The sequence below is a fragment of the Colias eurytheme genome, chromosome 23, assembly GCF_061535395.1.
Source record: "Colias eurytheme isolate Ceu_HAF_F1 chromosome 23, ilColEury1 Martin Lab GWU primary, whole genome shotgun sequence".
NCBI classification, from domain to species: Eukaryota; Metazoa; Arthropoda; class Insecta; order Lepidoptera; family Pieridae; genus Colias; species Colias eurytheme.
Window position 1 is genome coordinate 4,433,763 of NC_143002.1, and position 14,017 is coordinate 4,447,779.

Here is a 14,017-nt window from a genome sequence, read left to right on the forward strand (position 1 = left end):
GACTAACGAATTACTTACCCTCATTTTTAATTAAAAGTCACCAATAATATTCATTCATTTATTTCACTTTGTACATTTCACACTTTCTACTTTCTACGCGTAAAATTTGCAACAGAAAACAGTAACGGGTATTATTGTCTTTACACTTAATAATTGACAATATTATAAATAACTAGATTAATTTTTGGTATGTAAATAAAGCAATTTTTATAAATCAAAATATTCACTAACAATCAACAATGGCGCCAAATCGAAGCCCCAAGCACAGATAATAAATTAAAGTCAAATACAGATAACACAAACGTTCTATGTAGTAACATAAGATAGTGTTGCCATGTCATACAGGAATTTGTAAGTCAAATTATTAAATTTAATTCATTTTGCTATTTTGTAAAAAAAAAATGGCTTAAATTCCACAATTCTTAAGTATACCGGAATATTTTATACGCCGTAGGTATTGCTTATTTCATCCTAAATAATAAATAAATATATTCCACATATATCAGATCAAAATAATATAATATCACAACCCAAAATATTGAGCGGTATAAAAAATATAAAATTAAAACATGATACAAAAATTAACAATATAAAATAATATTTTAAAACTATATTTAAAAGGAATGCATACCAGATCAAATTCTATTACAAAAAAAGGATCTTTACGTGCGCAAAACAATGTAAAGATTGTCTGTATAAAAATCACACTAAAAAGGAATGCTATAAATTAAATTGGAAATGTAAATAAATGCCTATAACTGTACTAACAAACAGCTGAAAAATTCTTTCATAATTTAACGAGTTTCACTTGTACAAAGGTTTTTGGACAATTCCATAACAGAGTATAACAAATTTTGCGAAGGCAGTTTACAAGCCCTTGTTGAAAACCACGTGGTCCACTTTCGGGTAGTTCTTTTTCATGAAGTCCTGTAACCGAAAAAAAAAAAATTAAAAGCTACTATGACATTGATTTTATTTTGATTTACTTCAAGGTATATGAATAGGAGATAGAAGCCATGATAAAAAATCAGATCACATTACAATTTATCACAACACAAAAAATGTTAACATTTATTTTTCCATACCATTGTATTGTATTATATAATAGACCAATGTCAAAATCTGAAGATATTGTAAGTTTTAAACATGATTTATTTTGGCTAGCACCCAACAAACAAAAAAAAATTGCTTGTCTGTAAAGTCGATTTACTGACGATTGTTGAACGTGACAACGTCCGATTGTGCTTCTTTGTCGCTCGTTCCGCGCTCTCGCTTGCACTTCAAGCCACATGGAACGCCTCAGAGCGAGTTAACGCCGCCGCGCATGAGTCATGTTTTTTCGTGCGTGCAGCCGGCTGTATCGAATTATAAGACGTTGTCAAGTCAAAAAAAAAAAAATTTTTCGCCCTAGCAACACCAACTCACCCTAAGCTCCGGATCCAAGCTGGCAACACTGAGCGTCGCGCGCTGATCGAATATCGCGCAGCACAGCGGCGTCGCGAACGTGACGCACAGACCGACCAGACACAGTTGGAACGGGATTACACCCTTTGGATGTCGGCAGAATAGACCACGCCGGGTGGCTATGTTCGTTATTATTGGCGTCACCGCTAAGAATCAAGAAAACAAGATTTCAATAATACTCATCTGTGGGATTTCCGTAAAAAAAAATGGCATAAGTTAACAAAACATCTGCATTGTTAGGAAACCATCGTGTACAAGAACAGAAAGTTATATAACTACTAGCGGTCCGCCCCGGCTTCGCCCCTGGTACCTACATGTTTAAACTATCCTATCTCTCAAGTTGGATCGAACTGCACATGGTGTGCGAATTTTATTATAATCGGTTAAGTGGTTTAGGAGTCCATTGAGGACAAACATCGTGACACGAGATTTATATAATATATTACTAGCTTTCCGCTCGCGGCTTCGCCCGCTTTGTCTAAAACCTAATAAATTATATACTAAAACCTTCCTCTTGAATCACTCTATTTATTACAAAAAACCGCATCAAAATCCGTTGCGTAGTTTTAAAGATTTAAGCATACATAGGGACAGAAAAAGCGACTTTGTTTTATACTATGTAGTGATAGTGAAGATGACACTCACTCATGCCGGGCAGCGCCATGAGAACGCGGGAAAATATCACGAGGCTGATCCCGTAGCGCGCGGCGACCTTCGACTCGCCCACGCGCTTGCCGTCCGGCGTGAATACTGGCGTGCCGTTCAGTAGTTCCCTGAAACAAATAGTTTTCGGAATCTATACATATAATAAATCTGTAGAAGGGTCGATTCTGTACATTGAAAATATTGAAAAAATAAATAGCAGGGGGTGTTACTGGATCGATACCAAACCCAAATATGTGATTAAAAAAATTTTTGTCTGTCTGTCTGTCTGTATGTGAAGACATGAGACATGATTTCGATGAAACTTGGTATAATTATACCTTATTATCCTGGGCGTAAAATAGGATACTTTTTATCCTGGAAAAATACGTAGAAAAAAAAATCTTAATTTTTCAGTTTTATCCATAGACGTTGTTCTGTAGAACCGCGAACACACGTTGGGTATTATTATAGGCCTAGCCGTATTTGGGTCCAATAGATATTTATAAGATGTTATTGTCAGAGTTACTCAAAATGGAGAAATAAACCATCCACGCGAAGACCGACATCCGCGCGGACGGAGTCGCAGGCGGAAGCTAGTAGAAGAATAAGTTCTTATCTAATAGTCTCGTTATATAATACAAAAAAACTGACTGAGACTTGGTTTAGAGGTATGCATGTCGTAATAAGTTTGGTTTATGTTGTATGTTGTATGCCCTGTTTTGTATTTAAAAAAAGACGTGTGGCACTCGGGGACTGCCGCGGTAAAGCTATTGCATGCTATGCCTTCAAGCCACACCTCCGAGCCCGTCGGAGTGGGGAGCGTGAGGTTTTTTCGTTACGGAATTTCTCAATTCGGTTCCCGCGCTCAAGGCCCGCGATAGAAGCTATCCAATAGCTTAAAAACTGACTGAGACTTGGTTTAGAGGTATGCATGTCGTAATATTAAGTTTGGTTTATTGCCCTGTTTTGTATTTAAAAAAAAATGTTTATTGGATAAATAAAAAAAATGACACTTGGTTACTGTTGCGCCCGTAATAAATTTTTACTCGTACAGCTTTTTTTTTACTTCTGCTGAGAGAAATGTGGAGGGGATTACTGCATATTGACTACTGCGCAGGTTCGGGCTAGCGCTCAAGAAATTTGCCGCTAATTATCAGAACTTTTTGCTAATCTGTTGTTGAATATTTAAAAACAATGCCTGTTAGAAACGAATGGCTCGTATACCTTTTTAACAATAACAATAAAACTTACCCACTCCTCATCATGGGAATGTTTATAAAGTTAGCTCCACACACGGCAGCGAACGGCACAAGGCTCGCGTAGATGGGGCTCATGTTCTGAATACAAAAGCATTTAATATATTAAGTATTAAAATAAAAAGAAATTATGTAGTATGCTTGCTATTATAGAAAGCATATTGATACACGATGGTCCCGGTCAAGTTATCTAGGTGGTGTGGAACTACTCCCATTTGTATTAACGGTAATTTTTTTCGTTGGCTACCCTCATTACACGATATAATACAGTCCTATACAGGGTGTCCCAGCAACGGTATTCTAAGCCCCAAGGAGATTATAGTTTTGCATACGCTGAGTACGTTAAAAATAGTTATAAAATTCCAAACTAATTTTTTGACAAATAGATGAATTCTTAAAACTCTATGTGTACACCCCTAACAAGCAACCCCGCTCAACTTTGACACCCGCACGTGAGGTATCGTTTATGATTATGTTTTCATAGACAAAATGCCTACATTAAACGAAGCGGTATATGCTGGCTGCGCGCAGCTAGAGAGGAAAACATGGATTTCAAGGAAAAATTAAGCAAAAATTTTTTGGCGTAATTTTGTTGTTTAAGTATTTTTACGTGGTCAGTGTATGCAAAACTTTTAGTCCCTTCGCGCTTAGTATACCAATAGTGGGACACCCTGTATATACTGGAAAATATTTAAAAATATAGAAGCAAATATAAAATATTATCATTATCAAAGACAGACGGAATGTTTTAAATTAGACAACATGAGAATATTTTATAAACAACGCTCTTGAAATTGAAATTTCAGGTACCTTTCGTGCAACGTGTGTTTTGTTTTTGACTTATATTATTTTATTTTCTTTTAATATATTTGCTGATTGTTACGGCAAATAATATGGTAAGCTAAAATGAATTTGATAATGGATACATTCATAATATCGGTCAATTAGGGAAAGCTGGCATGTTCACAGTACTCACACTTATGCAATTTCACTTACAGTATGTTCAAAAATAAATGCGACTCTAGTTTCATTTTAGACTTGAATTGTAAAATGGGTGCGTTGTAGATATATATATGCAAATATAATTACTTATGAAAGCTCTCATAATTTACCTGTAAAATTATAATTTAAAAGTAAATCAATTGATGAAGTTAATTATTTATTGTAATAATAATCAATTGGATAAAAGTATTAATAATCATTCAATTATCAAATAATAATTAAATTCCTGACTTTGGTCGAGTAAAGATATCTAAGAAATATTATATTTGTAGTAAGTACGTAATACCAATACGCGCTAACAAATATGTGTTACATGTTTATTGTATAATTTTCACATTATTGGTTTTCTCAAACTCAAACATTTATACAATTAGACTTCTTCTAGAAGCACTTTTGAATCGTCATAACAGTTTAACAGTTTTAACATTTACCACCAATTCAGAAAGCAGTATCTATAGAGAAGAAGAAGAATCTATTTAATCATAATCGTAATCTTCTACTTCACTGTAACTTTCATCGCTCGAAGAACTCGATGTTTCGTTGTCGGAATTTCTTAATGTTATTATAAATGAGTCAGTGTAATTATCTACTTTTGGTTCTAATTGAATATATTTTTCCTCATGTTCTCGCGTCTTTCTCCAAACGTCACTAAACATATCCAGACTAATAGCATTTGCTTCCTTTCTAAATAATTCTTCCACAGTTTTCAAGTTAAAGTTCACATTTTGTGATGCTACTTTCCCTTTAATTATGCCCCATAGTAACTCTATTGGGTTGAGTTCTGGATGGTATGGTGGAAGGCGCAATACACTATGTTCATGATCTTTGAGGATTGCATCAAGTAGGTAAAAATTGTGTATAGTTTGGCTTATTTTTTTTAATAATGTGATAACTCTGATTATTAATTAGTAATTTGATTTTTGAAAAAAAAAATGCCGATTTTAGTCAAAATTTATATTTTTCTAACAAGATCCTTATCATTCAAATTTCCACCTTGGTGAGTAAAATTGACATTTCTAATGAAAATGAACAAAAAATTAAATGATTTTATTAAATACTGTAAAATAGTCTATAATTCTTCCATTTACTGTATCACAAAATTCTTCATAGATTTTTAGATATTCGTACTACACCAATTACATCACCCTGTATTTATAAACAATTGCAAAATATGACACATACATAGGCCGGGAGATACTGACACAAAATTTCGGGTCATTTGTAACAGAATGGCGGTTCTACAGAGGTCTTATTACGCAATGACTAAAAGAAAAATGATGGTCACAACTCAGAACGCTGGTACCGGCGGACTAGTCGCGTGGGTGTTAGTCGAACTCGTCGGATAAATAGCGAAAGTCAAACGATTTGTAACACAAAAATTTTAGAATTCACCGATAGCCCATAAAAAAGATGTAGGCAGTAGTGTCATGCCATACTTTTCCGGTGTAACTTACAGCCCCCCATACCGACGCGATGCGAAAAAACAATTCAAACATTTGTACCAGGCTAAATTTTGCACAGGTAATCATCATCGTGCAGACATTTACGAAAATCGCCATGCCATACTTTTCGGACGATTCCAAATGGCCACCATACCGCCGAAAATCTGCAAAAAAAATTTTTTTTTCGCCAAACAATTTGTACCAGTATTGCATTTGGATTTTTGGAGAGTATTTGATAAAATGTGACCATTATTATATTTGCCATACTTCTAGTAGGGGGAAAAAGTGCTGCCATACTTGAAAATTAATTTATTCGTCACGTTGCAAAAATACGACTGTACAATACGTAAAATAATTTTTTACAGTATGGGATCATTATATTCTGTTTGTTTGTATACAATTCTACCTAGAAAAAAATATCGCAGATTGCAAACATGGGGCGGATGATTGTAAGACTTAAGCCAAGACGTAAAAAAAAAATGAAAAGAATTGGCGATTTGTACCAGTACGGCATTTTTGGAAAGTATATGATGCAACGTGACCATTATTATATTTGCCATACTTTTAATAGAGGGAAAAATTAGTGCCATACTGCTACAAATCGTTCAAACTACGAATAAAATCTTACAATAAGAAAAAAATCTTATACACATTCACCACCTCCCACAGGTATGGCATTATCACACTTCTATTTATAATCATTCAGGAGTTGTTGAAAAAAAAATGTAGGGTGGTACAAATCGTTTGGCGAGAAAAAAAAATTCAAAAATTTGCAGATTTTCCGCGGTATGGCGACCATTTGGAATCGTCCGAAAAGTATGGCATGGCGATTTTAGTAAATGGCTGCACGACGATGCATGGTTACCTGTGCAAAAGTGAGCCCGGTACAAATGGTTGAATTGTTTTTTTTAAATCAACGCATTCACGTCGGTATGGCGGACTGTAAGTCACATCGTAACTGTATGGCATGACACTACCGCCTACATCTTTTTTAAGGGCTATCGGTAAATTCTAAAATTTTTGTGTTACAAATCGTTGGACTTTCGCTATTTATCCGACGAGTGTGACTAACGCCCACGCGACTAGTCCGCCGGTACCAGCGTTCTGACCATCATTTTTCTTTTTGTCATTGCGTACTAAGACCCCTCTAGACCGCCATCCTGTTACAAATGACCCGAAATTTTGTGTCAGTATCTCCCGGCCTAACATGTGCAATGTGTAAATGTGTTGACGTTCCAGCTCTTCTTAATATACCTATATATAAGTAGGTAATAGGTATTGCACAAGCCCCATAATTATTCATGGTAAACATTGTATAACAACAAAATTAAATCAACATGGTGCAAGTCGCTGGCAACACTGCGTGTTGCGGAGTTTAAAATTAACTACACCATTTGAAAGTTCTCGTCCGTAAAGTAACAAAATCTAAACAACAGCAACCTTGTTGATCAACTGTTGCTCAACAAATGTTTACCATAAGTATTATCTATTTAAAACGTGATGCCTATGCATTTTAGTTCAAATAAACGTTAACGATTATAACATGAGTATGACCATTAGTCTATTCTATTAAATCACAACCTCGCATAATATTATTTAAACAAACATTTTCAGCTTTTCTTCATTACTAAATCAATATCATGCTTAGAATATCATGTAATCACAGATCACAGAAACAAAAGGCATGTAGGTAATGTAGAGCTACGGCGTAGTAAATTCCACACACAACGAGTAGTAGGTATTTTAATTAGGTAAGTGTTTTATTACTAATCAAAGAGCAAGTAATATTTACCCATAATAGGTAGGTATTATCAATTTGATGGTGATAATTTTTCGATTATCGAATTCGAAAATCAACAGTTTAAAGATTTCAGATTTGAAATAACGGTTGAAAGATTTTGCCCGTGTTATCTATAGTGGCTGTGCTAGTGGTCTCTATATCCGCGAGTGAGATCGTAGTAACTCGGAGATCACAAAACATACTATACCTACCTAGTAAGTAGTAAATGGTACCAATACTTCTATAAATTTAGAATCCCATACAATCCTTACTGAACTTGAATTCTATTTACATCAATGTTTAGCACTTTGATCATCATGATTGCACATGATTACGTCATGTGACGTCACAGTTCGAGCCCACTTATGGCTAATCCCTGTATCACGATTAGTTTATCTTTCAGTTTAAATATTAGTTCAAGTTGTATACGTAGTATATTATTATTAGTCTGTGGTTCAAGTGATGATGCATTATGCAATATAGAATAAAATTAGTATGGTAAAGATTACTTACATATTACAGTTTAAATGGCTCTACGATACTAACTTCATGAAATATTTGAATAACATACTTTTAATTTGTAATCAACTAATAAGAAAATAATTTTAGAGAAATCATCATTGAATTAAATAATTTATTAGTATTAGTATTTATTTATTAGTTATTAGAGTCGCTTTTATATTAAGCAGTGACGTAGTTAGGTATAGCTTCAGCGAAAAAAAAACCTATGTGCCTATACTGCTATAATAGTATTATAAGTATGTAGCTATATCATTGTTAAATTCGAAAAAATATATTATCTCTGCAAATAATTTCTCTCAAATCCATAACATATTTTTTACATTTACTACTGATTCAAAAACAGTAACTATTTATGGAGAAGAAACAGCAAGAAACTCCATAGTTGCTCTTTTTCTTATCAGTTTCGGACTTTCATGAAATGTTATCAGTAAGATAACACGATAAAAATAATAAACAGGAACAAATAAATCAAATGTATGAGGTTTCCACGGAAGTATATTCATCATAACATAACATGACAGATTATAATATTCTAAAAATATATTATGCAAGAGTTTTACCACGTTTGACTGCGTAAAACGCGTAGGTTTATCAAACGTTACGCGGCATAATTTTGTCGCACTTTTAAATTAATAATAATAGTATATCTATTTTCTGTATAATTAAGCATTTATTACAAAGTTTTTGACTGGAAAGCTTTTCCATTAGGGAGCGTCCATAAATTGAGGTATTTTTTTTAATTTTTTGATAATCACGTAATTTATGGACGCTCCCGTAGTTTAGCACACATTTTCCCTAAAATCAACATTAGTTGCGCAAACGTATATTGTATAAAATTCACCAAAATCTGTATAGCCATTTGGGATATTTAGTAACAAACGTAATAACACACGTCGATGATAATAATAAAGACAGTCAATACTAAATACAGTTTCGTTATATTCAAACTTCAACATATTTTTAAATCGCCAGACTACTTTTAAATCATCGTTTGTAAATTATAATACGTTTTTATTGTACCTTCAATTTGCTACATTTAAATATGACTAATGTACATATATATAAGTTTGCGTAACAAAATATTTGAATTTCAGCAATCGTCACGTGTTGACACTAATTTACTAAGTACATATATATATATTTTATGCAAAGACACACCTACATCGTTACGTTTCTTATCTATCGGTTCAAAATCCTAAGATAAGATAACATTTTTTAAGAGATGGCGTTATCGAGATAAAAATGAAAGATGTTTCCTTTTTAATTGATAAATTATGTGAGATTCTTTTGGATTCAGGAAAACATGAGTTTAGTACAACTAATAGAGAGAGGGTATTTCTGATAGAGAACACAATGTGAACATTAACAATTTTAAAAAATTGAAATATAAGAATATTTTAATAAGAATATTTTTTTAAAATGATTAACTAGGTACGACTTACCTTAACTTTACTGTTGAGGTAGAGAGCGGTGCTTAAGGCGCCTCCACACGCGGCGCAATACGAACCCAATAATTGTCTGAAAATGCCATAATAAATATTCTAATTCGATTCAATTATCAAAAGACGCAGTTTATTTAAAAAAATAATGGAGAGTCACAAAGTTTCAAGTTAGTACAAAAAATATATATGTTCAAGCAAAATGGATAAAATATTTCTGTTGAATTAAGTTTATCGAATCATTTTTAAGGATTTTAAAATATCACTAATAACAATAGTCATTTTTAAGGATGAAGAATAATAACTTGAAACAAAAATTTATATAACGACACAATACTAGGATAATATGATCAAAAACTCACGTCATAGACATAGGGGCATCCCCTCCTCGGTTGGTATAATTTACCAGCGCGTTAAACGTCTGATTCACCCACTGCCAGAAAACTGTAGCAGCTGTAGTTTTGTAGAATGTTATCATGCCTAAAATAAAAGAAAAATTGAAACATTGAGGTGAAATCCATGCTCAAAATGTCATATTAATTGCGTACTAAATATAGCTTCTATAGGTTTTGGGTAACAAGACTAACAAATCCCTATTATGAAGCATTTTTAACGTACGACCAGTGCGATAGAGCCTTTTGGATTATCTTGAAAGATTTAATATCTATAAAAGCGGGCTGTGATCATCTCATAATCTGTAAAAGTGCACATTCATTCGTTACATAAATATAAGAAACATAACCAGGATAGAATATTTTTTCATTAGATACCTAATGTTAGAAATAATAAGAAACAGAACCAACGATCTTAAACCAAACCTATCTTCTAACAAAAACACACCTCCACGCGATTAAGAAAACAAAAAAAAATCTCACATCCAGTGATAATAGTGTTCATCGGCGCCTGCGCAGCCATCCGTCCAAGCACGAACATCTTCTCGCCCGTGTCCGGATGGTACGCGCTATCGTATAAGTACTTCGCCGCCCATAGCTTGTCTATGTCGTAGCCAGCCGGCATTTTGTGCGAGCGCCTGTTTGATATAAGCCTTTATAAACGACTTCCAGATAAATTAATAAAAAAAATCTTAAAAAAATACGGTTGAAGAGACCATCCTACCTTGTTCAAATAGGAATGTACAAATTAAAAGAAAGATTTTATACATGTAGGTACCTAACTATGACATTCTAAGAATTTTCTTCGAAAACTTAGTATCCAAAATTAGTACTCGGTTAGAAATATAATTAATGAACTGAATTTACTGTAGTTAGGTATGTGTTTTATCTCTTGACATAATTATGGGTATTAGAATTAGTTGGCCTTTGTATTGATTAATATTGACATACTTATATATCAATGGGGCACGTGTCATATATTTTTATAAGAATCCCGAGATAGTTAGACAAGAGTAGTTACAAGAAAATTTCTCATTTTTCACGTACTTATTTGTATTCGCAGAATGTGATAGTGTTATAAATATTTTAGAATAGTTGATGACCAACAATCCTCATGTACTTACTGAGATATTAAAATTTAGCACTATCATGCATGTTATTAGAAAAGTATTTAAATATTATGATGTACGCAGTACAAACTGTTGTGAAATACATACACTGTTTAAATATATTGTACACTCCTACGCTAAAATGAGATCAATTTTATACGTAAATCTATAAACGTATATCTATTTTTCCGCAATGATAATCCGATGTTTTTCCTTGATTAGAAGCTTTATTATTCCTGAATAGTTTTTAATCCATCTCAGATGTCTTTTTTATGTGACTTTTATGTGAATATCTTCTCTATTTTTATGTAACTTCACAGAAAATCTAAGCTTTTCGAGTTGATGGGAGAGACAAAATACATAGTTGCGGAGACAAAAGTTGCTCTTGCGCGCTAGCTCTAATACTCGATTGTATAAAAGGAAATATTGGCACACAATCTGTAATAGATTGGTGGATCTTATTTAGTGAAGTTTCGTTAAATCTGTCCGTTGATGTGGAGATTGAGTTTAAAAAGAAAAAAAGAGATACGAATTTAGAACATAACGTTTTGGGAACGTCGGTTAAATTTTATAAAGATACGTTTTACGTTTACATTAGAAATTTTTTGATATAATTTTTCAACAGCATAATATTTACAATTATACAACAAATACAATACAAGAACAACTCACTTGAACTCGGTAACAACTTTCTTCGCCTCATCCAGCTGTTCCGTGGTCGCGAACGCATTGAGAGGGTTAGTGAGCAGCAGAAAGTGCTTCGCTCTGCCCATATATGAGCCCTGGTCATATCTAGGCTTGGTTAGGTCTATGCTCATTTCTGTAAAAAAGTAAATAAAATAAATGTTTTATTATATCGCTTGTTATAGGTAACTAGTTGGTCTTAGCGATCTTGTAACGACGTATTTTTTCTACATGCGTTCTATAGAGGTTAAAAAAAAAACGAGATATAGATTCTGTGTCGTTTTTGGATCGACTGTTAGCAATGGCATGGGTTCAAGTAGATTATACCACTACGTGTAAAAGCTGTATTTTATAGGTATTATTAAAAATATATATTGTTTCTATTTTATTTAAATTTAAAATAAAAATGTTTTGTGTCCAACAATGTTTGTAATAGAATAATATTTAGAGTACATAATAACAGATAAGCGAACAATTAACATCCCGCGTATTGCTTTCAGTATATCGTTAATTAGATAAATAAACAACACTTATCTGAGTAGTTTTGATGACGGATTTCGTAAGATGAATAATCAATCATGCATGTTTTTAATAATAACGGAGTTATTTATATGTATGACGATAAATATGTTACTAAACTTGAAAAGTATTTTGGATTTAATTTACTAATTAATTTCATTTAACGCAAGACTGAGAAGCGGCTTTGCTTTAGGTAGCTAAATAAAAAAAACCTCTTACCTAACATAATAGGTATGAAACCCTCGGAAAAAAAATGTAGGTCTCAGCTTATAGGTACATGAACATTATAATTATATAAGTAATTCAATAAGCTTTGCCTTAAATACATTTAAACGTGTTAAAATTTACAAAAAATATATGTATTTATTATGAAAATAATTAAATAAGTACGTACTTACGCATTCCAAAACATCGAAGGGCATTATATACTTACAAGAAATTTGTATTTAATCATATTATGTATGTAAATTAAAAGTTTTTGCGTGCTAATCAAATGCAAGTAAAGCAATACAACGTATTTAGTATATAACGTTAAATTGTACACGCAAATTTAATTGCGTAGATAATACGAATTTTAATGATTGTGCTAATAATTGGTTCAACCATTGTTTTATTGAATAAATTAACTAGTTCCAATAGGGACAATGCACTTTTGTGAATTTATTATTTTCGGCTACTTCGATAGGTCATATAAAAAATTCATGTCATTCAATTTAACAAGTTTAATTATGAAGAAAGAAAGTCCGTTTTGTGTTTTTAAAACTCAATTTCCTTAAGATTAGGGACCGTTGTAAAGAGCTTAATTTTTTTACATTGGTGAATATAATTATTTATTGCCCATAAATAAAATCGACACGAAATATTGAATCGATTATCAATGAATGTAGCTAGTGAAAGTATTTCATTTTAGTCAGAGGCTTTTTTTATACAGAATTAATTAAAACTTAACACAGACAAGAAAAATATAAAACAATAGAATACTTTTCAACAAATTTTCGACTATTTTATGAATTACTAGCGGTCCGCCCCGGCTTCGCCCGTGGTACATATTTACGTTTTCTCTACATAAAAATTAAAAACCATCCTCGTACTTCAAGGAATATAATAGAAAAAGAATTATCGAAATCGGTTCAGCCGTTCTCGAGTTATGCGCTTACCAACACATTTTGCGATTCATTTTTATATATAAGAAGACAAGATAATGTGATATCCCTTCAATAATACTGAATTAATATTAAATTTTATTACAGTATCGTGTAAAACAATGTTATCAGATGATGCCATGACCCAAAGCACCCTGTTATCTTCGACATCCCTGAATATTAGTACCTATGAACTCTGTTATGTTCATTGAAATGAAAATTTCTACAATTGATCAATAAAAATAACAAATCTTAGTATGGAACTACCTGGATAAATATTCAACTGATGTTTTTATCTTGTAAAAATACACTGTTTAATAAATTTGGAACTAGTATAATGATTAAAACTAAAATAAAATAATCCGGGAAAATTATTATATTACACTATTTTAAAAATCTTTAAAGGTAATTTACTTACTTATTTAATTTCGGTATTACACACTATAAATTTTTCCAAATCTTAATTTATTCAACAATTATTATATTAAAGCTTTGAAACACATTTTTAACAGTTTCTTTCTACTCCGCAAATTTTATCGGAATTATGTAGTTCAAATGTTGCGCCGTCACAAGACCTCCAAATATGACATAAAATCAATTTCTTCTCGTATGTTAGAGTTG

At 32.4% G+C, this 14,017-nt stretch overlaps 1 protein-coding gene across 1 annotated transcript; it reads right to left on the bottom strand.

Annotated features, from left to right (window-relative positions):
- Positions 1-44: 44 nt before the first annotated feature.
- Positions 45-13,960, bottom strand: Sfxn1-3 (Sideroflexin-1-3). The gene is made up of 9 exons (XM_090115490.1): positions 13,815-13,960; positions 11,724-11,871; positions 10,426-10,580; positions 9,913-10,030; positions 9,554-9,629; positions 3,361-3,446; positions 2,110-2,237; positions 1,426-1,610; positions 45-927 (listed from the first exon to the last, which is right to left on the bottom strand). The coding sequence occupies exons 2-9, from the start codon at positions 11,867-11,869 to the stop codon at positions 868-870; spliced, it is 954 nt and encodes a 317-aa protein (XP_089971616.1). The 5' UTR covers positions 11,870-11,871; positions 13,815-13,960; the 3' UTR covers positions 45-867.
- Between the last annotated feature and the right edge of the window lie 57 nt (positions 13,961-14,017).